The following is a 27,129-nucleotide window of genomic DNA, read 5'->3' on the forward strand; positions in this document are numbered from 1 at the left end:
TTTTATTGATAGTCCACTGTATGAAGAATTTGTGGGTAAAATATGTTGCAGTTTACTTTATTTTGCTATCCTCACTTACATAAATGAACTACAGTGTCCTGCACCCACTAGTAAAAAAATATCAAAAATTACATATGGTGTCAGAATAATTTTTGGTTTGACTGTATATAAACATACAGATTTATATTTATTGTCTATATATAATAACCACATCAAATTTAACATACAAATAGGCCTATATTAGCATAGGTACATGTACACATTTTACTATGGGGATTTTTTTGTTTTGTATATGTAATACATGTCTTCATCTACTCAGAGAATGTATGTAAAATTAATATATTACAGGTAACATATTTGGCAAAGGAGTGACACATATAGCTAAGGATTGAATCAAGAATATTCAGAAGATCTTACCATAGTGGGATTTGTACATATAGGCTACACATTTTGTAAAAATAACTTCTTCCGTTTTGTTCTATATCAGGGGGCGGTATATATATAAAACCGTGTAAACGTAGAGAAGGTATTTTTTTAAATACTCTTTGGGAATTTCTATTTGTACCACTTATAAGTTACTACTCTTACAGGTAGACCTTAATTCTCTTAAATCAGGGCTGCCAACTTTTGAGTTCAGCTTGGAGTGAGAATTCCCACAGCAGTGTCTTTAGGGGGGTCCGGGGGCATGCTCCCCCGTAAGAAAATTTTGTACATTTTACAGTTAAATTCATCTATCTGGTGCACTTTGAGAGTTCACAATTCAGAGCTCCAATACAGTTTCAGTGTGAAAACTAAACAAAGAAAAAAGCTGGTGAATTGACTTGATCTTGAGGTAGGGACTTAATCCTCTTATTAGTTGTGATATAGTGTCTCAGTCTAAATTAGAATAAAAATAATTTGAAAAAAGAATAATGAAAATAATAATAATAATTTTATAGTATTATTCCAACGACAGTAATATTGGAAAACAATTCTGTAAAGTAAATAAAAATGAGTATTTCACCAGTATGTTATTTTCTCTTATTCTACAGTAGGGGAATTACAATACTTTTGTTGTAATTTCTACACTTACAAGCAGGGCCTAAAACTTTTTGCCATATCTGCCATTTTATTCATGATACAAACGAAATTTTTTTGGTGATTTGAGAGAATTTACCAGCCATAAATTTTTTTTTTTTTTTTTCTGGCAATGAAACTGTTTTTGCAGTTAAAAAGTAATAATAATAAATTGAAAATTAGAACTAAACACTGCATTTTAATCATGATACAAAAAAGGTGCTACACACATGTTCACATGAGCAGTTTTTTTAATTAAAATTTGGTCTGACTTCAGCATTGTGAAATTATTTGTTATTTTTTAATATATTTATAAAAATGTCATACTGTGTTTTTATCATAAAATGATGTAAAATAACTGTTGCAGTGCTGCAAAACTATTTACTTTTCTTGTTGTGGTAAAAAGTTATGTGCAGTAAAAGAATTCCTAGATTTAGTCATTATAAATAATTGCAACTGCATTTAAAAAAATATATATTTTGACACGAAAATTCAAATATTTTTCTGTAGTCTGCTGTTCTGAGAAATTATATTTTTCTCATATTCTAAAATTAATCCTTCATTCGTGAGGGATTTATCACTCCCGAAATTCTGCTTCTTGTGTATCTTCTTGTATACAGCTGTTAGCAGGACGAAAAACAAAACTTTTATTCAAATTCTAAAAGGATTATACGTAGCCTTGGAGTGCGCAATAGCCCTTCCTTGATAATCACTAAAACGTGTCGCTTCAGTTAATCGCAAAAGTCCTTTTATTATCAATGAACCGCGTATTTACAGTGAGAGTCCACAAGTGCAATCTGGCGTTTAGAGGTGAGTGAATTCAGAACGCAATGGCCAATCACAGGCGTTCTAGATCAACATAAATGTCTGTGATTGGCTACATTGCTCAGCGCTACGAAAACACGTTGTCTTTTGGCGATTTCCAGAGCACAAACACAAATACGCACTGGAGCTTTTGCCAAATCTGTTTAACCAATATCTTATTATTACAGTTTTAACTGAGGGTGCTTTTGACTGCGTGAGAAAATGGATGTGTGGCGTGAGAGCGTGTGAAAAGTGTCAATTGCGTGAGTCTCACGCTGAATGCGTGAGAGTTGGCAGCCCTGCTTAAATCTTTAAACCTGATGTTGTTGGTGCATGGCAGCGCAGTCATTAAATCAAGACGTTCGTTTTTTGTGCTAAATGCTAATAATGTATAAAACAACTAAATATATAATATTTTCGATTTCAGTACCACAGCAAATACAGTATTTTATTTTTGCGAATCTACCACGTCCTAAAATCAGAGAAGAAGTGCACTACCGCGCATGCGCTCTAGCACCACGCATGAGCAGTGAGAGTTCCTTCACATCTCGCGCCAAACTCAAGCTTCGACTGGAAGTGTCAACATGGTGAGAACGTTCTATATTTAATACTTCTATTATTTTTTACTTTTTAGATTTGTCACTTGTATAAAATAACCACACTAAGGTTTGCAGAAATGTGTTAAACGGGGTGAATAATTCTACATTGTGTTGAGATCGTTGAGCTCTGTAACACCCGCCTCAGAGTGACGCTTTTGATCTGTAAACAAATTTGTCAAACATATTTTTATTACAGTTAGAATAGAGAATATGTAACGGCGAATGTTAACAAGGCTGTTTGAGAAAAGTTTACAACATTATTAATTCTTGTTCTCTTAAAATGTAAGTTCAAAAGACGACTGCAAGTAAGAAATTAATTGCAAATAAGATGACGACTTTTTTATTGCAGAGATAAAATTTAATACAAAAGAAACACATAACAAAGAACAGAACATATGGGGGAATACAGAGGAGAGCGAAAAAGAAAGAAAATAAAAATAATTAAATTATATGAAAAATAACGTTAAGTTACCATATATTTCGCTGCTGGGTTTAAATCTAAGATATCTAGCTTTGTGGATGTGATATTTACCCGTCATACATATAAAGTTTAAGAAATCATCTAACTCCTTATTGTTAGAACTATCAGAATGGAAAAGAACCTTATTGATGGAAAACTACAGAGCTGGTGAAATGCAAGAAATAAGGAAGCTGATATTTGAAGCCAGAATCATTTAGAATAATAACAGAAATAGAATAAATGTGAAATAGATTCTTCCTCTTGACAGAGAAATAGTATAGTTAAATTGACTTCTTATTACAAGTATAATAATGATGAATGATTTTAAAATGAATTTCTTTTACTTTGTTATTAAACAAAAATTTATTCGGCACACAAATAAGATGACGACTGAGCATTTAGAAAAATTTAACAAAAAAATAATGACACTGCTTCATCACACAATTACACCTATAAACCCCTATCCTCAGACCATAATTAAATATTTCGTATAGATTAAAATATATATTCAACTAACAGTATGTATCTTTAAAATATTTACATTACTTGTATGTTCTGATAACAACATGAGGTTAATAAAAAAAAATTGTGTGTTTGCAGCCTTTTATTAACACACTCAAGTTCATGACAATCAGTAAAATAAGATGTCAGTCATATAAATTTTTTCTATAAAGCAGTCTAATTACCATAAAGGAGACAGAAATGTAAATAAATCGAAAATAAACAAATACATATATATGTGGCAATATTTAAATATGGAAATAAATACATGAGAAAAAAAATGTCTAAATTGATATAAATATAAATAAACAAAAAAGAAAATGAAATAATAAAATAAAGAAAATAATAAAGTAATAAAAAATAATAATTTCCGACTAAATTTGATTAAAAATGATTTTTATCTATTATTTATTCCATAGATTTTTAACCAATCCATTAAACCAAACAATCTGAAAAAACAATTTGCTGAAATAAGTCAGCATTTTCTACCACTAGTTGCACTCATGTCAGTGACATGTTTTCCTTTTTCTCAAATATATGATTCTGAAAAGGTTAATGACATAAAAACAGCACACCTATTCAATAATGACAGCTGAATTAGTTTTATGCTATTTATTTAATACAGAAAAAATGCAGAACTGTATTCATCTTATTGATACAAAGGGTTTATCTTTTGTCTTCCACAGTCTAGAAAGAAAGGACTTAGTTTGGAAGAGAAAAGAAGTCGTATGATGGAAATATTTTTTGAAACCGTAAGTATGCATGATTTCACATTCTTGTTTTGTATATGAATCCATTAAGCTTATACATGTGTGATTGTATCCATGTCTGACACAGTTCTCTAGTAGTTTAATATAATCTCAAACATTGGAAGAGTAATTAAGATTATTTTTCCCATTCCAGAAAGATGTGTTTCAGCTGAAAGACATTGAAAAAATTGCCCCCAAATCCAAAGGAATCAGTAAGTTTTATCAATCTGTACTGTAGTGGTTTTTGGTTAACGTTTGCTTTATTGACAGTGATAAGTCTGTGTCACAGATAGAGGGAGCTCTAAGTGAACCTTCAATTTTTTATAGAACGTATGTAATGGTAATCATCAGGAAACTGATCCTTCCCTGTTTGATTTGGATTGAAAGTAGAGGATTTCCAGATGAGGCGCCAATGAGACTAACCTAGTTGTACAAATAGCCAGGAAAGCAGGCCAGTTGACCTGAAATTCTGAAAAGTTCTGCCCTAGAGCTTTATAAGTATCTAATAATGATGCTGATATGTTTAAGGTTTACAAAAAATAAAAAAAGCTGGTCATTAAGAGAAATCACAGACAATTTTGCAATAAATTCCATTTATGAATTATTCATTTCTATAGTACCTATTAATTTCTATGGTATCCGTAAATAGCAATTGTAGATCTGTAGAAAGCAATTTAGTTACATCATGAAGGCTGGTATTTCCTTATATCATAAGCTTGAGCTCTGAGCTTACTCTCGGTAACACCTACAGGCAATATAGACTCATCTGACCTGCATGTCTGTGGATTGTGAGATACACTGGAGTATACAGAGGAAACACCTCTTTTTTTTTTCTTCACAAAACATTTTTTCATATTAAAAAAGAACAGCAAAAAGTGTGAAACTATACAGTTATATTGTATTTTTATATAGTCATATGATGCAAAACAGATTTTGTCAGAACGTCTGTTTTAGCCATGTTGTCTTGTGACAACTAATTTGCATATTGATTTAGAGAACACCATAATGCTTATGTTTGCAAGGCCTAAAAATGCATGTGTAAGATCAGTGAATCTCAAATTTTAAGTGTCACTGCAACACTGGCCTCATGTGACAGTTCTCTCTCATGTCGAGTTTTAAACTTATGTTCACTATGAGAATTTGTTTAATCTTTTTTTCAGCTCCAATGTCAGTGAAAGATGTGTTACAGAGTCTGGTGGATGATAACATGGTGGACACTGAGAGGGTGGGCACCTCCAACTATTACTGGGCGTTTCCCAGTAAAGCCCTGCACGCCCGAAAACGCAGATTAGAGGAACTGGAGAAACAAGTGAGGTCATCTCTTTCTGGTATCAGACAGTGCACTTTTGATAGTTTACATGTAAAAAAAAAAAGTTAGATTCATGGTCAAAAAGGCAGTTGTGGTTACTAGAAAATAACCATAAAAAATCGTTAGTCTTCGGAACACAATTTAAGATTAGGGATGCACTGAAATAAAAATTCTTGGCCGAAGCCGAACAATATTAATCACTGGGCCAAAGGCTGAAGGCCGATTACCGAAGACAGTTCTTCGTGTTTTTTCCCCCATGTATTTTGCCCGTTTTTTTTTTACCATTGCAAAAGTTAAATAGCCAAAATGTGCTTTTTAAAGTCTTAATTTTCAAAAAAAAACAAAAACAAAAAAAAATTACAAAACAACAATTTAAAAATATTTTCTTAACACTGAACATTTTTAACATTCTAACAGACATTATAGCCTACCAACAAAGTACAATTTAACTTAAAATTAATAAGTTAGTAAAATATTATTATTTGGCCATTTTTAAGAACCCCATCTTGAATCAGGCATGTGTTTTTTTAATGTATAAATAAATGCAGCCTTGCTGAGCAAAGGAGAATGTTATAATAAATGTATTAATAGAGCTGTTGTAATGATTATTATCATCATTTTTGTTGTATTTTATTTTACAGAACAACAGTAAAATTACAATGCTATTATTTATGAATGTTGACTTTTATTTTGGCAAAAACCCACAAGAAGACCTCAGTACTACTTTTTGCTGTAGCAGCAGATTTATGAATGATTCTCATCACGCAGATTTTTCTCGCACTTTGGACTTTGAGCCCTGTCTAACGAGCTTGTGCAGAGCTGTCAGAATAAATACAATATGTGCATGTATTAGACAACATATCGTTCTGTAGTGTATTCACTAATGGTTTAAGGCCATTTCGCGATTTTAGTCATCCTATTTCTCATCAAAGACATGCGATGCGGTTCTAAACAGTCTCTCATTGTCGGTGCTTGTAATGATTTTTGTGTCTTTCTCGGACAGTTTTAAATGCTTCCACACTGCCGACATGTTTGCTGCATTAGTGCGCGCCTCTATTTGATCATGCCACGCCATTGTTCTGTATAATTTATTCTGTCTTTTCGCTTATTCGGCTGAATTTTAGGCCGAATAATTTCAGTTGTCGAACATTCGGTGCATCCCCCATAAGATATTTTGGATGAGCTTTGTAACTGTCCCATTGACTGCCAGGTAAATAGTGATGCTCCGATCGATCGGCAACCGATCATGATCGGCCGATATTGGGTAAAAATAGCTTGATCGGCGAACCCCAAAAGCGCCGATCAAAAAAGCCGATCACCTGACCGAAATTACTCGCGCAACTTTTTCACACGTGCATGCACGGCGCCTAGGTAAACAACAGCAGAACGGAGCTTACCAGTGGCAACATGCAACATGAGAACTAAATTCTTTATTAGTTTTGTAAGGGTAGTCTTGTTCTTGGGCATGTGACTAAGTTGTGCGTGTACAGAGCGCTGACTGTAGTTTTGCCGGAGAAGTATACTTTCGGTTTCATTCTGAGTGGTGAATGTGCGTGCTTGAATGTAAATGAATGTATCTTTCTATACCCGTCATATTGCAATAATGTTACCGCTGTATGTCTGATTGTTGTCATCAGTTCATATTGTAGTTCAGTCCATATAGAATGAGGAGAAACGGTGCGCGTGTAATTCACGTGCGTATGTTTAGCGCCATTTTATCGCATCGTAATTCTAATGAACGCATATAGATGTTACTGAGGTAAATGTTTATGTTTCCTATATACAGACAGATTCTGATATATCATATTTAATTCAGCCTAAACCACATTTTACTACCTTTATCCTAATGACTGCAATGCTGGATAATATAATCCTTACACCATCTTAAAAAGCAGCTACAAATAACAAGCAAAGAACATTTACAATATCAAAGGACATAGCCTAGTCTAGTGCGAGGTGCACTTTAATATAAATAAATCTCTTCCCCATGCGGCGCGTTAAGGCGACGTGGCCACTGTATGCGTGTGTTTATATCACGACAAGTTTCTGAAGCATCCTAGAACCGACTCTCTGCACTGCATCGCTAAAGTTAGGCGCCTTTTTGACGGATAATATTAATAATCGTCTTGCTATCGTCAAAGCCTGGTGAAAAAAACAGCATATGCTGCTTAGGTATGTTTTGGTGCTGGGATGCTGGTTTTAGCTGGTTTATGCTGGTCCTTTGCTGGTTCATGCTGGTTCTTTGGCTGGTTAATGCTGGTTCTTGACCAGCAACATGACCAGCATAAACCAGCAAAGGACCAGCATGTTTTTTTCAGCAGGGAAGGCATCAGCAACTTAACCCTAACTTGGTGGTTCTTCAAGATCTTGACTGTAGCCTATTTCTAGAGGTTTTTTTTTCTTCAATATAGTTAATTTAGAGTTAGTTTCATTTCTACAAATGGTGCAAACTCTGCTAGATTATAGATCAAAGATTCCCATTCCCCTGCCATTCTGTGATCGGCAGTGATCGGCAATCGGCAGATCATGATCTTGGTGATCGGTAATCGGTGATCGGCCCCAAAAATGCTGATCGGAGCATCTCTACAGGTAAATACCACTGTCAAGGCCCAGAAAAGTATAAAAGACTCCTTGTTTCAGAATAGATTTAAAAAATAGATCCTCTGCAGTAAATGGGTGCAGAATGAGAGTCCAAAGCTTATTAAAGCTTTTTTTTTTTTAAAAAACATTTTCTATGACCTGAGGCTGAATAAATTTTCATCATTTTTAAATTTTTGGGTGAATTCTTCAAGATATATAATGTTATTATACCCATTTACTTGAACTAACAAAATCTGCTTACCTTAAAATGTAAACAGAACAAAAATGCAAAACATAACACCCTTGTACATTACTGACAACAAAAACAAGATGACAAAATAACAAATAAATTAATAAAAATCATGTAATGTGTCATGCAGAGAAATCTGTGTGTCCTATTTATGTTTTTAACTAAATTAAATTGAAATTACATTGAATAATGAAAATAATTCAATATTATGCCATAATAAGTATTTACGATAAATTACAAAATGTGATGTTAAACCATTTACAGTTTGTTGCCATATTAAGGTAACTACAAGTTAACCAATAACTATTTTAATAGTGGGTGTTTTAATATCATTCTAGTGATGTTGATATTGGTTGAATCGTTCTGTTTTAAGGCAGAGACTGTATTTGCATAAGTGTATGGATTTCTTTTTCTTCTGTGTAGCACGAGGATGGGAATCAGCGTAAAAAAGCCCTTCAGCAAGCAGTTGACAAAGCCAAAGTGGGACGTGAAGTTAATGTGCGTGTTCACCTCTCTGTCTCCCTGAACTACATTTCTGTACAGCTCTAATGTCTGTGGGCTCTGTCTGACCACTGATTTTTGGGTATATTTAGGAGGAAAGAGAGGATCTCCTGAAGGAACTCACAGAATTGAAACATCAGAGAGATCAGCTAAAGGCCGAACTGGAGAAGTACAAAGAATGTGATCCAGAGGTGGTGGACGAAATCCGTGAGTAAACCACACAGATTTGTGTGCATAGTTCTACTAACTGAAATAAAAATAAAATGTAAAAAATTAAAAACAAATAATGTACATTTCTAAAATTAAAATGGAAACTGTAAAATATTAAAGTAAAAATATGAGCAAAAACTATAACTAGTATATAAATAATGCTAACATAACACTGAAAATCAGCATAGAGGAAAAACTAAATAGTTCACATTTTACCCTCCAGGTGGATTCTCAGTACTGCATGCTTACATGCAATTTAAAATAGCTGGTTTGTTTCAAAGTGGTTTGTTTTAAACTGTATGCTGGCCCCAGAGATGCTAAAACCAACATCAGAACAGGACTAATTTTTTTTCTTTCTTTTTTTTGAGTTACGTATTGGGTTGGCTGGGGTTGGTTATGTTGTTCAACAGACTAAATGGTTAGTTAGTGAGTGTTTTTTCTTTCTTTTTTGTAGTTATAAATTAGGTAGCACCTGAGCGCAGATACATACAAGCTTTCATTCTCCGTCGTCTTTAGTTTACTCTCTGATTAACAGTTCAGTCTAATAAATTATTAGAAACAGCAGTGAAATAGTACATTAAAATGTGTAGCATTTCTCTTTTTGTTATTAGTGTTTTTCCTATACCATTGACATTCAGTAAATACACTTTTATATAATTCTTTGAATCTATTGCAGCTATTAGTAAACTCAGCTGTGATATTTACTGTGTACTGCATGTAATTTCAGCTGGTCTTACAGAAATATGATTGCCAGCACAAAAAGAATTTTGATTACTAGATTACAGAGTGCGTTGTTGGTTACTATGTACTTCCTTTTCATTCATGTTTTATTAACAATTTCTTAGTACTCACTCAGCCTTGTCTTAAAAAGGAAATTCTGATATTTCTTAATGTTATCAATCATAAATTGATTTCACAATTACTTTCCTGTAACACTCATCATTTCTAAAAAAAAAAAAAAACATCAGCCTGGACTGGTTACTTCTCCTAAAAGCATGATTTGTTGTATGAGAATGAGTTGTAGCTATCGCTATACTGCACAAATTGATAATAAGAACCCAGCAGGATGCTACTGCTGCATTTTGTTTGTTTTCTATTGTAAACATCCTCTGTTTGCATTTCTTTCTGCTGTGAATTTTTGTAAAGCTACCATCTGCATTATTCTGACAAGACACCTGGGAGTGAGTAGCACACAATATAGAATCAGCATCTGACTCTGTTCGCATATTTCTGCATAATAAGGGAAACATTGCTCACAGCAAGTCTAAAGCCTTACAGCTATAGTTTTGAAATGTACTGTTGAAGGTGATAAGTTTGTACAGAAGTGATGTTTTGATGACTTTAGTGATGGTGCTTCCTTTAAGTAGATGATTTAAGAAACTAAACTTCACAGGAAGAGAAATGAAAAATGCTCTTCATTTTCTTAATTATTTTAGAATTGCATCTCTCGTTAAATGTACCACCACTAACAATTCTAATTCTTTTTTGTTGTACATGTTGTTTACAGCAGTCTCACAAAAAATATTAGCCTAAATAAAAATAAAAGTGCAAGCTCACTGAAGACAAGTAAACAGTCAGAGATTAAATAAGAATAAGAAACAAATTACCAGCAATAGGATGAAAACTATAGTAGAACTAATAATTAAAAAATGCTACATACATTAAGTAATCAAATGTATAAAAACACTGCATATTCTTCACTGTGTACATTATAAATATATATTTCTTCTTATTAAAGTTACAAAAATTGATTTAGTCAAGGGTAGTGAGAGATTTCTCGCTTTTCTTGTTTGATGAACATGAATGACAGACAGCAGGACTATATTAGACTGCTGTCACTTTAAGAGCTGCTCAGATCCAATATGCTGTTACACATGTACAAGTTAGCGAGCGCTACCATCTGTGTTGCCAAGTCTATGTGTTGTTTTTGATGTACGTGGATTGAAGCGACCCCAGTGACGTCATATTCATCCCCTGGAATGCAAATTTAACATGGAAGTTAAATCGAAATGCAATTGGGCTAGTTTGGACTACTGATGAAACAACACGGTTTGTAAACCAAAATATGTCTAAGTTACATTATTTATTATAAAACGAAGTAATTAGAACAACGACAGTCTACATTAATCAACACATTCTTAGGAAATAGTGGGTTCACAACAAATTACCAAAACTCTTTCAGTAAAACAGTAATCTTTACTGTAATCATTACCTGTAAATCTAAAGCTGCTCTACGTATACATCACATTAGCACAAAGAAATTGATATTTTGAGCACTCACTTGAAAATGTGCACATAATGTATCAATCGTACTTACATGTTATGGTTAGGAAATGCTTGTTGGCCCAAATAAAGAAGATTAAAAGCCAAAGAAGATAAAAGCCAAAATTAGAGAAGCAGTCCTCTGTAAAATGATGAGCACACAACAAAAGGTTCAAATTGTATTGCTGCGGTATCATGGAAAAAATACATTTTAACCACCGATTCTTCACTTCATCTTTTCGGCAATGAAAACAGAACAAATTGCTTTTACAGTGCAGAACACAGCGTATTCTTGACTTGATGTAAACACACTGACTAGCGGAAGTGCTTGTGGCCACGTAAGACTGTTTGCATTTCGCGGGCAGGCGGGGATTATGCCATGTGTTACCCAGTGACGTAAATTGGTAATAGGCTGAAGATTTGAAAATATGGCGACTCATTAAGGCGAATCTGAATCTACTCTTTCTTTTAAGAGACAATATCTTTATCATGCACTTTTTTCATTAACAACTTTGCAGACTGTTTACGTTGAAAAGATAGCTACGTTACAACCTGCAAAAAAACCCATATGACCTGCTCTTTAAACTTGTTTTGCTGATCAGTATTAAGTCCTTGAACAGGCTATGGCACGCATTCAAAGACATCTGAGATGCATGACTTATTTTAACGAAATATGATTTTATATTCTAGTTCTTAATGAACTTTTCTTTTATAGTCTTCATTTTCAAGACCCTACATCATTCAGTCGCAGAGATATGGGCATCTCAATGAGGCTCTATGTCCAGATTGTTAAATTTTACAGATTTTCAGTGGTTGAAAACCAAATGTTGGTCAATTTGTATACAGATGTCTGAAGAATAAATAATGTTGAAATTTGAACTGTATCTTGTTTCCTTCCATCAAATCAACTGCATAGAACATGTTTAATGCACATTTAATGCAGTTGTTTTGACTAAAAGAAAGAGGTACATTTCTAGTTTCAACATTATTTCTTCTTCAGACATTCGTCTTTAAAAGAAAAGAAGCATCATATTTTTGATCATTGAAAATGTGTACAATTTAACAATTGAAATTCCAATATCTCTGGAAGCGAACTATGTAGGGCCTTAAAAATAAATATGCCAAATGGAAAGATTGTTAAGACCTAATACCTAACAGGACATTAAGATGTCTTAAATACTTCTTGAGTTACAGGCATGCAAGCTGTGGAGTAAAAACTTGAAAAGTGACGTTTCCCCACTTTTTTTAATGGTCATCATTGGCCAATAATGTAACAAAGATTGCTAAAGTCAACAGATTTTACTAATAGAACTACCAATCTCTGTGTAAAAATAACATTATGATGCAGCCATCTATCTGAAGTGATTTTTAACCCCCTGTAATTTGGCTCTGAATCTCAGGTGAAAATTGCCATTTTGACCCCCCTCGTCAAAATAGTGGATTATTCAGTAAATATTCATCCAAAACATATATTTTGGCTTTTTTTTTAAATTTGGTTGACTTGACATGCAATGACCCCATTGTCATTCTGAGTCTACTCTTTCTTTTAAGAGACAATATCTTTATCATGCACTTTTTTGAATAACAACTTTGCAGACTGTTTACAAACCGCAAATATATATATATACAGTATATATATTTTCAAAAACCCATATGACCTGCTCTTTAAACTTGTTTTGCTGATCAGTAGTCCTTGAACAGGCTGTGGCAAGCATTCAACATGTCAAAGACATCTGAGATGCATGACTTATTTTGACATTGTTTGTTCTTTATGGACAGATGGTATTAATTATGATATTAAATTTCAGGTCTTAAAGTCTTACATCTGATTTGAAAAACTGTAGACACCCTGTAACGATCAGCTAAAGTTCAACACAAATGTTCAATGCCTTGTAATAATATTCCTGACCTATCCTACATTTCCAACCAAATCTAGTTCTGAATGTTCTGTGATTCTCTCCAGACAGTCCTACGATCAGCCGTGAATAATCATCTCTCTCAGGCGCTGGTGGAGATAATGACTCACGTCTCTTGAGAGAAAATAACATTTGTAACCTCTCTTTACATCATCCACCTCGTTCATCACCCTATCCCTGCAGCTCTGTCTCTCTAACAACCCCTCCAGTTTAAATGCTGTGAAAATGTCAGTAGTCCCTGCTGAAATACTTGATGCTTTCTCTGCCTCTCGGGATTTGTTGTTATGTCTATGTTTTAATCACTTTTAGAATTGGCTTACAGACGGTCTGAACTATTGCGTCTCCCTGAGGTACTATGTTCTGAAATATGTTAAACAGAAAAGCACAGAGTCAACAGACAAAACATTTGTATATATTCGGTGTAGGGATTGTGATCCCCATTTATAATTTGTGCACTGGTGCTAGTAATGTTATTGAAAGGAGAGTTCTCTTGTGTCTTGGTGTGTTAGTAATGGCTAACACAACGGTACACTTTAAAGGTAGGTCTTTATTAATTCAGTCATAATTTACCTCATCTTGCTTTATGTTGTGTTGCTATTAAAGGATGTTTGAGAACTGAACACATGACAAATATATTAATTAGGGTGTGTTCTATAACGCCTTGGACATGACCTGTTATCTAACAGTAAATTACCTTCTTATTTCACAGTTCTGTGGAATGCTTGATTCTCATAGGTCATTTGCAGTTTTTAGGGGTCAAATATTAATGAGTAATCATTGGGTCATTCCGTGTCCATTTGATTTTGCTAATATTTTTTCTGAAGAAAGATAAACATGTGTAGTGATGAAAGCCAAAATATTAAATGGCATGAATGTATGTTTACTGAGTAATCCACTATTTTGTAGAGTGGGGTCAAAATGGCAATTTTCATTTGAGATTCAAAGCCAAATTACAAAGGGGTAAAAATGACTTAATTTGACTAGTAAAATCAGTTGACTTTAGCAATCTTTGTTACATTTTGTGCCAATGGTGACCATTCAAAAATGAGGAAACAGCACTTTTCAAGTTTTTAATCCAATTTTTTTCATGCCTGTAACTCAATAAGTATAAAAAAATATTTTAATGCACTTTTAGATATTGGATCTTAACAAACTTTCCTTTTGGCATCTTCATTTTCAAGGCCCTGTATAATTCAGTTCCAGAGATGTAGGAAGTTTAATATGGCTTCAGGAGTAAATTGTAAAAATGTACACATTTTAAGTGGTCAAAAATCAAATGTGGGTCAATTTGCAAAAATATGACTTATTTATTTATTTTATTTAAAGAGGAATGTCTGAAGTACAAATAATGTTGAAACTAGAGATGTGCAGTGCATTGAACATAGCTGTCTGAGTGCCATAAATATTATTTTTCCAAAGTTTGCGTTCCTTTAACTCAAGAAGTATTAAAGATTTTGCAATATGATTTTAGATTCTAGTTCTTACTGAACTTTTCTTTTAGAAACTTCATTTTCAAGACCCCACATCGTTCAGTCCCAGAGATATGGGGATCTCAATGAGGTCCAGATTGTTGAATTTCAAAACCAGCTGGTACTTATTTTATTTGTAGAACAATGTCTGAAGAATAAATAATGTTGAAATTTGAACTGGATCTTGTTTCCTTCTATCAAAACAATTGTATAGAACATGTTTAATGCATGTTTAATGCAGTTGTTTTGACTAAAAAAAAAGAGATACATTTCTTGTTTCAACATTATGTCTTGTTCAGACGTTCCTCTTTAAAAGAAAAGCAGCATCATATTTTTGCAGATTGACCCACATTAGGTTTTTGACCATTGAAAATGTGTACAATTTAACAATTTACTCCTGGAGCCATGTTGAAATTCCAATATCTCTGGAACCAAACCATGCAGAGCCTTAAAAATGAAGATGCCAAATGGAAAGTTTGTTAAGACCTAATATCTAAAAGGACATTAAGATATTGAGTTATTGAGTTACAGGCATGCAAACTGTACAGTAAAAACATGAAAAGTTGAGTTTCCCCATTTTTTGAATGGTCATCATTGGCACACAATGTAACAAAGATTGCTAAAGTCAAGAGATTTTACTAATAGAACTAACAATATCTGTGTAAAAATAACATTATGTTGCTGTTTTCTATTTGAATATATTTTAAAATGTATTTTTTTTCCCTGGATCCTATTATTCTTTGATGAATAGAGTGTCAAAGAAAAAAAATACATTTATTTAAAATTTCTTTACTGTCACTTTTGATCAATTTAATGCATTCTTCGTGAAAAGAATTAAAAAAAAATCTTACTGACTGCAAACTTTTAGCAATAGTGTATCTGTGCTAGTATGTTCTGTCTCTCCACAGTCTTTACAATTATGCTAAAACAATTTCACCTTAAATCAATACTTCATAAGTTTCATAATAAATAGTCATTATCATGAAATAAGCACCTATAAATAAGAAATATGCAGGGTAATTGTGACACAAAGCTGAGATTTTGTTCTCCGTCTCTGGACAATCTCAGTAGTCTGTTTTTTCTCTTATAGTTAAATATTCAGTAACTCAAAACTCATCAATATTTCATGTCCATGTATTTATTTATTTGCTAAGTGGCCATATATCTACCAGGGAATGTTTAGTCAGTCATTCACAAAACAAACTTTTTGATCACCCTGTCAGGGTTTAAATTAGCCCTTATGATTAATACATAAGTAACCACATTGGAATAGAGACTGCAGTCCTGTGTATTCAAGGGAAACCTAATTTATATGGAAGGTTTTTTTTTTTTTTTTTTTCCGCTTTAGTGAGTGAGGGCTCAACACCAGTTATTACAGGGTTGCTGGTATGAATCCCAGTTGGGACACCCATGGGAAGTTGAGTCAGTACCAGAGGGTTGCTGATATTGTGCCTTGAGCAGCACACTTAACCCTGATTACTTCTGGGGTCCTGAACATGGCAGTGCTGTCTTCACGCTTTGTGGATGTGCTAATAAAAGCAAATTTATCAGTGCTCTTCACTAAATAGTAAGGCAAACATTATATTTAGATTATAAAGCCAGAACTTGTTTTAGCACTTAAAAAAAAAGAAAAGAAAGAAATGTAATTCCATTTCCAAATAATGAGGTAATTTCGATTATAAATAAAGTTGAAAAGCTGACTACGCTTACTTGCCTGTATGTTTTTGATTTACTAAAATGAACTAGCTCTTAAGAGTCATTAGCTTGATAATTTGACTCTACTGGTTGTGGTGTATGGTTTTGATTCACTAAAATAACCCTGCTCATAAGACTTATTACTTTGGGAATAGGTCTGGACTGGTTGCTCTCTGTTTTGGATTCACTACAATAAACTGGCTCTTAAAGGGATAAGTGTACTAAGAAATAAAAATTACATCATGATTTACTCACTCTTAAGCCACCCTAGTTATATATGACTTATTTTTCAGATGAATACAGTTGTTATATAAAAAAATGTCCTGACTCTTCCAAGCTTTATAATGGAATTGAATGGCTGTTGAGATTCAGTAGTCCAATAGAAGTACAATAAAGCATCCATCCATCAAAAAAGTGCTCCACACGGCTTCAGGGGGTAGGGCTGGGTAACGTTACTTTTTTTTTTTTATTCAATACCAATACCTTTAATTTAATACCAGTTCCTGAGCGATACTTTTTTCAATATCATTTTTTATGAAATCAATTTTAACAAGATTACTTTATCTTAATAAAAAAAATAACTTGGGTTTTATTTTTTTTTAGCTTGTTGACATTTTTGACATCTCTTGAGCCACTGCACAAAGAAACAAAAAAAGCACAAAGCAACAAAATGTAACTAACACAATAAATCAGTGCAAATAGCTGTAAAGTTCTAATCGTTTTTAGTTTTTACATCTTTTAGGATACATTTACACTAGTGCGTGTTCATTTTAAAATGCATAGCTCAGACAGAATCATCATTTCTATTCATTTTCCACTAATGAGCATAAAAAACATTTTCATGAATGAATCGAAGATAATAAACACATTATTCCAACAGTATATGATTTGTATTAATTCAGGGTGTTACATGAGAAAAGCTAAGAAGATGTAGCGATTCGCTTGATGTAAAAACCTACAAAAAACATTTTCAGCAACTTTATATGGCCAAAACACACATTAGACCACAATCTGAAGTTATTACAAACACTCGATGGTGATTTAAAATGAGTGAAAGCGGAATATAAATCGTATTGTCTTATGTAGCATGATGCTACAGTGTGCATGAATGGTCACTAGGGATGCACGATATTGGATTTTTGTCGATATCTGATATGTTTCAACATTCCGATACCGATATATTTCCTTTTGTCACTCCTGTGCAGAAATTATAAACAAGTTTTTATTTTTGGTTAGTTTTTTTTAACAAGAACTTATTTGTTAGAATTAAATAAACAATAATGAAATTATTTTATAATGACAGTACATTAAAGCTTTGAAAATAACTATAAATAAACTATATATCAGTTGCTGCATTTATTTTTATTTATTTATTTATTTATTTTTTCAGAAAAAATGCTGTGGTAACCATAACATTTTATTTTAAGATTTAACATTTGTAGATGGTCTAAAGCAAAAGAGTTGTAAAAATTAGAGCTCATAATTTGTTTAAAAAAAATGTAATATATTACACAATTAATAAATAAATCAGTATACAGTGCCTTGCGAAAATTTTCATACACCTTCATTTTTTTCATAGTAGTTATGTTGCTGCCTTATGTTAAACTACTTTAAATTACTTTTTTTCCCACATCAATCTACACTCCCTACTCCATAATAGTAGGGAGAAAAAAAATAGGTTTTTAACATTTGTGCAAATTTATTAAAAATAAAAAATTGAAAAGATCCCGTTGCATAAGTATTCATACCCTTTTCTGGGACACTCAAAATTTAGTTTAGGAGCATTCATATTGCTTCTAGATGTTACTACACTTCGAGTGGAGTTAAACTGTGGCAAATTCATTTGAATGAGTATGATTTAGAAAGGCACACACTTCTCAGAAAAGGTCTAACAGCTGAAAATGCATATCAGAGCAAAAAGCAAGTCCTGAGGTCAAGATAACTGCCTGTAGAGCTCAGTGACAGACTTGTGTTAAGGCAATGATCTAGGGAAGAGTTCAGAAAAAAATCTGCTGCATTGAAGGTTCACAGAAGCATTATCCATAATGGAAGACGATTGGAACAACTAGGACTAGAAAATGTCTGCCAGCCCCCATCCAAGCTGACAGAGCTTGAGAGGTGAAAAGGTGAGGCAAAGAATGGCAGATAATTGCCAAATGCAGATGTGCAAAGCTTGTCACATCATACCCAAAAAGACTTGAGGCTGTAAAGGTGCTTCAACTATGTACTGAGGTAATGGTATGAATACTTATGCAATGTGTCTTATTTCAGTGTTTTATTTTTAATAAATTTGTAAAATTTGCAAATCTGGTTTTTGCTTTGTCATTATTATGGTGTATGGAGTGTAAATTGATGTGGGGAAAAACTAATTTAAAGCAGTTTAACATAATGCTGCAACAAAACGTGACAAAAATGAAGGGGTATGAATACTTTTGCAAGGCACTGTATATAAAATTATTTAAGTTACAAGTGTCATGTTTGTGTTATTTATTTTTTGTTCTTTTCCTTTTCTTATTGGGCCGATGCCGATATTTACATTTTAAGCCATTAGTGTGAGCCACGTCTTTAGGTGTAACAGTGTAAACTAGTAGGTGTGTTTGACTTGATGTGGCGCTTTGCAAGTCTAATAGCGCCACTTCAAGTCTAACACATCTAGTGCTGCATGCTTATTATCTTACAGACATTGACCAGATTTACCCCTTAGGTTAGCAAAGTTTGGTACTGAACAAGACATTTTTCAATACTCAGTGGTATCGAGGCAATTTGGTTGGTGCCTAAAAAGTATCAAACTTCAAAAGCTAGAAGCTAGAGATTATGGTTTATAAAGTTGTAAATATGGATATTTTTCTTACACAAACGCATTGATTCACTTTAGAAAGCCTCTATTAACCCCCCCCCCCCCCCCCCGAGTACTGTGTATGATAGATGGATACACTTTATTGGACTTCAGAATGCCAACAGCCATTCACTGCCATTATAAAGCTTGAAAGAGTCAGGACATTCTTTAATATAACTCCGATTGTATTCATCTGAAAGAAGATAGTCATACACACCTAAGATGGCATGAAGGTGGGTCAATTATGGGGTAGTTTTGTACATACACTGGTTGCTGTATGTTTTACTGTTAATATTCAGTAGCAGTGTTACAGTTCAGCTGAATAGTAGTGCAGGAAACACTGTCAAAGGCTTTTCACACTGCGCTTTGATAACTCCGGGTTATCGACATGCTTAACCCTGCTTTTAACACTGGGTAGAGGAAGGTTTCACACTTAGAAGCTGGATTAGCACTGCTTTTTAACTGGGGTTATGAAACATTGCGGTATTAACCCTGCATTTTAGTGCCAAACTTGTGTGGTGTGAAACGATGCAGTGTTAGTATGTTACAGCTAGATGCTTAGCAACAAACTCTCGGTTGTGTGCCTCATATTCACATGCTGTGGACAGTAATGGAAACACTGTGTGTTGTATAAACAGTCAACAGTTTCAGCGTTTGAAGGGGAAAATGATACATGGTTCCCAGGATTCTGTTTACCTGGGGTTTCAAATGACCTAGGGTTAACTATTTCAAGTGTGAAAACTCCTCAGAGCTTTATATTCTGCCCTCATTGCAGAAGTATGCACTTTTCAGGACTTTAAATGCATGGGTTAATTATTGGATTCATTTTTTTTTTTTTCAGGAATGAAACAGATTTTTATACTTTTATTCTAGTGTTTTTGTCTGTGGAAAATGTTCATTCTTTCCCCAGTGTTGTGACTTTGAGAGCCCTTTATTTAAGCTCTGCCCAAAATTATTTCCATTCACCACCTGACCTGTTATATTGCTCTGGAGCTCTGCAGTGCCATGCATCTGCTCTTGTCAAGTCAGTATGCACGGAGAGAACACAAGGCATTACGATTACAGATTGATCTGCCTCTTCCCAGATTGGATTTGATCCAAAGCCTTGGAATGACTTTTGAGCATTTGTTAATCTAGCTCTGAAATTGAAGTGGTCTGGGCAGCACATTCACTGTGATGGATTATATATCAGAGTGGGTCTGCTAACTGTCTTAGAAGAAAATCTATGTACTCTATAGAAGAGAGTAGCTAGCGTGATGTACAACCATCTGTAGGGCTTCGAGTGGTTCAGTTTTACAAATACATAAGATAGGATCTGCAAAGTCAAACTGAAGTCGAGATGTTATCAGTGTGCCAGTCTTTTCAACAAAATTACTGACAAACACACGCTAGTGAAGAGTTGTTTTTTGTTGTTGTTTTTATATATATATTGCTGATGACCATTAAGATGAGATGAAAAGCATGTTGAGATGATTACTAAGTATTAAGTAAACCATGTTCCAGAAAATATGACTTTTTATTTTTATTTTTTTTTTAAAGAAAAATCTAGAAAATTTGATTGTTTCAAATAAACTAATACTAGTCATTATACATGAGCTGTAGCTAAAGTGTAAATGAACACTTGGTGAGCGGGGCATTTAACTTAAAACACATGAAATTATTGAGACATACACAAGATTAGCGTAATATCTCAACTTCTGCACAAAATAGCTGTTTCCATCAACCTGTGTTTTTCAACAGGAGTTGATTCGAATAATGTGAAATGGAAATTAATTTGCTAAATAAATTCCTGCATGTGCATCAAAGTCATACAACTTTACGAGAGGGATAACTTGACTAACCAGCAGACTGATCCCATTGCACAGCATCTTGAATGTTGTTTTTTAGTGATATTTGATGGCAGTTTGTCAAAAAGGGATGATTTTGTTTTCTTTGACTCGTTGTTCAGCTCAGCTCAGTTCAGTTCAAATAGTGTACGATATCACTTTAAAAAGAAGTGTTCCCAACTAAGCAAGCCAGAGGCGACAGTAGCAAGAAATCAAAACTTCATTGGTGGCAGAAATGGAGAAGAAAATCTTGGGAGAAACTAGGCTCAGTTGGGGTCAGTTTGTTTGATGTTGCAGCAAAGTCAGATTGCGCAGAGGATTCATCATTTTGTGCATAAGTTAAATTTGCTTTGGATGCAAACATGGCTAATAACACAAATCCACAAGTGAACTGGAAGTTTCATACTTGTCAGAATGTTCAAGTCGCTTTGAGAATAAACTCTTTCTGTTACAACACACTACAAAATGGACAATAGTAGGGCCCTATTAAATCTGTTTTATTTTTTCCCAATTTCCATTTTTCCCCTAATTCCTTTTACGTTCTAAATTTTTTAGATTATTTTTTTTTTTTCTGGAAATCTTTTTAATGCTTAATTAAATTTTTATCATTTAAAAAGCATGTCTAAATAAGTAAAATCATAAAACTTATTTAATTATACAACTATACAATTTAACATTAATTAATTTACAAAAATTACATGTTTAGGGCCCTATGGAATGTTTTATTTTTTTCTCACCTTGTTTTAGTGTTAAAGGGATAGTTCACCCAAAAATGCAAATTTGATGTTTATCTGCTTACCCCCAGGGCATCCAAGAATGTAGGTGACTTTGTTTCTTCAGCAGAACACAAACGAAGAAGATTTTTAACGAAAACCGGTGCAGTCTGTCAGCCAAATAATGGGAGTGGATTGGCACCAGACCTTTAAAAGTAAAACAAAAACCATGCGCAGACAAATCCAAATTACACCCTGCGGCTCGTGACGATACATTGATGTCCTAAGACACGAAACGATCGGTTTTTGCGAGAAACTGAACAGTATTTATATCATTTTTACCTTTGATACACAGCCACGTCCAACTGTCATGAGCACGAGTTTATCATCCAGCTCGTTACATGTGTACGCGCTCTGGCATAGTATACGCAAATGCCGTAAGGGGAAATCGGTGAAAAGTCCCGGATGAGTTTGCGCAAGCAAACTTAATCTTTTAGCTTTAAATCGGTTTGAACAATCAGGATAAGTGCAAGTAATTACCATTTTGACTAGCCGCAATACCCACAATCTCTGTGCACTGTGTAAACAATGAGTGTTGTATACATGCGACAGATCGCTTCCGGTGTTTGCGTATACTATGCCAGAGCGCGTACATTTAGCCGGATGCTAAACTCGTGCTCATGACAGATGGACGTGGCTGTGTATCAAAGGTAAATAATGATATAAATACTGTTCAGTTTCTCGCAAAAACCGATCGTTTCGTGTCCTAGGACATCAATGTATCGTCACGAGCCGCAGGGTATAATTTGGATTTGTCTGTGCATGTTTTTTTTTTTTTTTTACTTTTAAAGGTCTGGTGCCCATCCACTGCCATTATTTGGCTGACAGACTGCACCAGTTTTAGCTAAAAATCTTCGTTTGTGTTCTGCTGAAGAAACAAAGTCACCTACATCTTGGATGCCCTGGGGGTAAGCAGATAAACATCAAATTTTCATTTTTGGGTGAACTATCCCTTTAACATTTTTTTTGTTTTTTCATGTCTACTTATTTGAATGCATTAAAACAACTTAATTTATTTTTACAATAGCCTTATGAATTAGTTTTCTCTCAGAAATTATATTTCTCTCAGAATTGAAATAATTATATTATTTAAATTTGTCTGGTTAACCTATAAAGGCATTAAACATTAATTTAATCTTTTAATTAATAAAAATTAAACTTAATTTTTTTTGGCAAACATAGGGGATATACTATTTAATTACTACTTAAGGAGTCGATGTAGTAGTATTACATACATTGTACTGAACAGTAGTAATATATTTCGAAATAATGTCTTAAAGTTAAAGCAAACTTTTATTTTGACTGGTTGCCATGTATACCTTCGAATTTCTGTGTAATATGACACTAGTTTTACTCAGATAAAACTGTAAAATGCTCAGGAAGTGACTCTTCGAGTAGTTTTGTAAATGTTGTTCATGTATTTATGTCCTCATTTAGTGAGATGGCAGATGCAGGATTCATACAGTCAAACCAAAATTTATTCAGACACCTTCAACATTTCTCACATTAGCAGCTTATTCGCTGTAGTTTAGAAAAAGGTAATAAAATATGAAAAGAACTCTATGTAAAATATGTGTCAGAACATATTCATCTTGATAATGTCAGATAGCTTTGATAGAAACGTTTTGTAATTGATTATAATCAACCAAAACCTCAGAGAACTGTTAGTATGACCATGTTTGCATAACTATCAATGCTTTGTTGGCCAATTACCAAGCAATGCTTAAATTTGTTCAGTCTGTGGTGTAAAAGTTTGCATTAGCAATTAAAGAAAAAACCCTTAAGCAAAACATGGTCATGTCAAAGTGTCTAAATAATTTTTCTCCCAAATTTTTATCAGTTTTACTGGTAGTCCACAGTATGAAGAATTGTTGGGTATACTTTGTCACAGTTTACTTTAGTTTGCTATCCTTACTTACATAAATGAACTATAGCGTCCTGCACCCACTAGTAAAAAAATATCAGTTATATCTGGTGTCTAAATAATTTTTAGCCTTTTTGTGGCTTAATATTGACAGACAGTAATCCATATCGCAATTTGATTTAAGAGTAATGACCTACTTTTGATTCAAACTTTTCCAAACTTTGACAAATTCCGTGTTATGGATTCCGCAATTCTGTCCGCGTTTTCCGCATCATGGAAATCATAGGGCCCTACAATAGACCCGTTTTACAGACTCTGACTTTTCAATTATCAACATCGTAAATCTAACAAAGTTAGATTAGAAATGTTACTTAATCAATTAAAATTAGATTTTGAAATGTTATTTCAGGATTGTCACCTGTTATTTTTGTTATTTAGTTACATTTTTACTTAAACTAATGTTAACTTCAACTGAAATTAGATGACATTTTTAGAAACTTGTGACTAAAATGAATGAATATGACATAATAGGTATTGACTACATTTAAAGGATATTTTCATCAAAAGAGGAAAGATTAACACTGGACTTAACAATGTTAACCCGACATGTATAGACTTGCTAAAATACTCATTCTTTTTCTAGGAAAGGCCAACATTACAGCAAAAGAGGCCGTGTCTAGGTGGACGGGTAAGTCATTTGCATGCCTCACACCTCAAATTCCAAACCAATTATTTTCTTTGGTCATGTCATGTGATGCATCCACAAAAGATTCAAAAGTGTAGGCCACAGACAATCCTGACAATCCAGTTTTGTCAGATCAGTCTAATATCAGTCCAGGCAGATCTTAGATCTGCACTGTAGACGAATTAATATTCAAGAACATATAGTTGTTTATTTGTCTAATCAAATATCTTGTCAGTCTGTAAATGAAATGCCTGCGAAGGTGATCAAAGCTGGCTATATGCAAATTTAAGTGTGATGCAGCTGCATTTTTGACTTCGATTCCATGGCTCAGTTCCAAGTTCCAGTCTTGTTTGTGGCTGAGTAAAATTAACTTGCATGTTTTTATAACTCTTGACTCAGGCTTGCAGTGCAAACACTTTGGTTATTCCCAGGCATGATTTTTTTTTTTTTTTTTTTTTTTTTTTTTGGAATGCAGCAGACACAGACATGCACACCACTTAACTTCTGGAAGAAATTCCTCAAATGTAACTACAAAAGTAGTCTCAGATGAGCAGTGTATGAAAACTTTTGGTGCAGGCATGTTTGGGAACACAGCAGACATGCTAAATGGGAAGGGTTTAATGTTCTGTTTACATTTAGCAGATCAGATTTCAGCCAAGAGTCAAACACAACGAACAATCTACGCTAGGCAAGCGCAAACATATGTAGGTTTCACTATATTACTAAGTGGTTTGTACAAGGAGATGATGATTTACTGTACCTGTAAACCAAACCCTCGCACAAACCCGATAATATCAGTAGATTTAATGCAATATGTGATATAGCAGATTTATGAGCCTTTTATTAGTTAGAGCAATTTCATATGCCTTCAAGACAGTTTTTTTTAAAAAATGAGCCCAATTCTGCACAATTACAACTGGGATTTCAGGTAGTATTCATACTTCATCTACATTTCTTTTTGCTTCACATATGTGTCATTTTTCATATTCATTCTTTTCCAGATAATGTTTTTGCAATCAAATCCTGGGCTAAGAAGAAGTTCGGCTTTGAGAACACCAGCTTGGACAAAGCTTTTGGAATACCGGAGGACTTTGACTACATTAACTGAGCAAAAATGTACAACCTCATGGATGTTATGATTGTTTGATCTGTTCAACTTCATAAGCTTGATCTTACATCAGTTTGTTTCACGTTTTGTTATCAGTTCTGCATGCTTGAGACAAAGCTGTGATTTACTTGCTTTGTGAAGAGCGTGGTGTACATTCTCAGCAGTGCCCCACCCTTGAAATTTTAACCTTGTCTAGTCCAAGGAAAACTCCAAGATTGATTTGTCAGCATAAAAGGGTAAACGATGGTGAAAACGCTCCCGGTGTGTAAGCGGAGAAGGTGTTGTGTTAACCCTTGGCTGCTCAGTGAGGCACTCCATAACCAGACTGACTGTTTGGACACCTGTTGATAGAGAAAATAAGCCTCATAGATTCTGCTGGGATGATAAATTGAGGTGCACATCAAAGGTCCATTCAAGGAAATTAATCACAGGTTAGAGTTTGTTAAAAGTGAAAATGTTTATGGGGAAAAAAAAAATCCTGTGTTATGGAGATCAAGTCGTTTCAGATGTTCAGATCACTTGCTTTTTTATTTCATTAGTGCACATATTGTGTATCTTGTAAATATGAAAAATTGTTAATTGCTTTGTAATATGATTTAATAAATGTACAGTTATCAAGCACATTGTTTGTAATTAAGCATTTTGTCCTAAAATAATACTACTTATTTAACTATAATGCCATCGATTTGCAACATCATTAAGTATGCTTAAACACATGAAAACATCCCTTTAATTCATTTTTTTAGATTAGTTTAGATTAGATTAATCTTAGCATTAGTTTCTAGGTGTGTTTAGTTAATACTGTTTTTTTAGAGCTAACTACTTCTGAGCTGAAAATGTTGTTCTTGGTTGCAGCAGTTATGTTGATGTACAATATCTTAAAATGTTAAGAGTAATTGCTGAATTAGTGTAATTGTTTAAAATAAGTTTTAATAAATATTTAAAATTAACCATTTTTACAAGGTGCATTAAGAGCCTTGAGTGTTTAGTGGGTGTTTAAAAGGCAAAGAAAATCACCTGTTTGCCTAAAAATGTAGTTTTTAAAACATTTTTGTGTTTTTTCAGGTATAATTAGATATTTTAAAAGTATATAGTTTAAAACAAGTTTTATTAATCAATAATAAAGTGAATTTAAATATAGCAGTTCTAATGAAATTTAAGGCCCTTAAAGTTAGTCTTGAGTATTTGATAGGGTTGTTACACTGTTTGTGAAAAATGAACAAAGCAAATCACCGGCTTGGCTTCAAAAATACTGAGTCGAGATGTGTAGTTTATAATAACATATTTTTACAGGTTTTTCTACAAGCATGCATTTATTTGAGCCAATGTACAGCAAAAGCAGTAAAATTCTTATTTTTTTTTTAAATTTAATATAACTCTTTTCTATTTTAATATATTTTCTGATTTGCTGCTCAAAAAACATTTATGTTGAAAACAGCCGAGTAATTTTTTTTCACAGGTTTCTTTGATGAATCGAAAGTTCAGAAGAACAGCATTTATCTGAAATAGAAATATTTTGTAATATTATAAATGTCTTTATCATTGCTTTTGATCAATTAGCATCCTTGCTAAATAAAAGTACCCCCCCCCCCCCTCAAAAAAAAAAAAAAAAAATACTGACTCCAAGTTTTTGAAAAGGTATAATGTTACAAAAGCTTTTTATTTCAGATAAATGC

The 27,129-nt window shown here is 33.5% G+C and overlaps 1 protein-coding gene across 1 annotated transcript; it reads left to right on the plus strand.

Annotated features, from left to right (window-relative positions):
* Positions 1-2,418: 2,418 nt before the first annotated feature.
* LOC141337492 (meiotic nuclear division protein 1 homolog) lies at positions 2,419-26,052 on the plus strand. Its single transcript, XM_073843330.1, has 8 exons — positions 2,419-2,447; positions 4,107-4,172; positions 4,324-4,381; positions 5,330-5,478; positions 8,732-8,806; positions 8,902-9,016; positions 24,304-24,348; positions 25,347-26,052. Exons 1-8 carry the CDS (start codon positions 2,445-2,447, stop codon positions 25,451-25,453), a joined length of 618 nt encoding a protein of 205 aa, XP_073699431.1. The 5' UTR covers positions 2,419-2,444; the 3' UTR covers positions 25,454-26,052.
* Positions 26,053-27,129: the final 1,077 nt, after the last annotated feature.

Source organism: Garra rufa, chromosome 6, assembly GCF_049309525.1.
Source record: "Garra rufa chromosome 6, GarRuf1.0, whole genome shotgun sequence".
Classification (NCBI taxonomy): domain Eukaryota; kingdom Metazoa; phylum Chordata; class Actinopteri; order Cypriniformes; family Cyprinidae; genus Garra; species Garra rufa.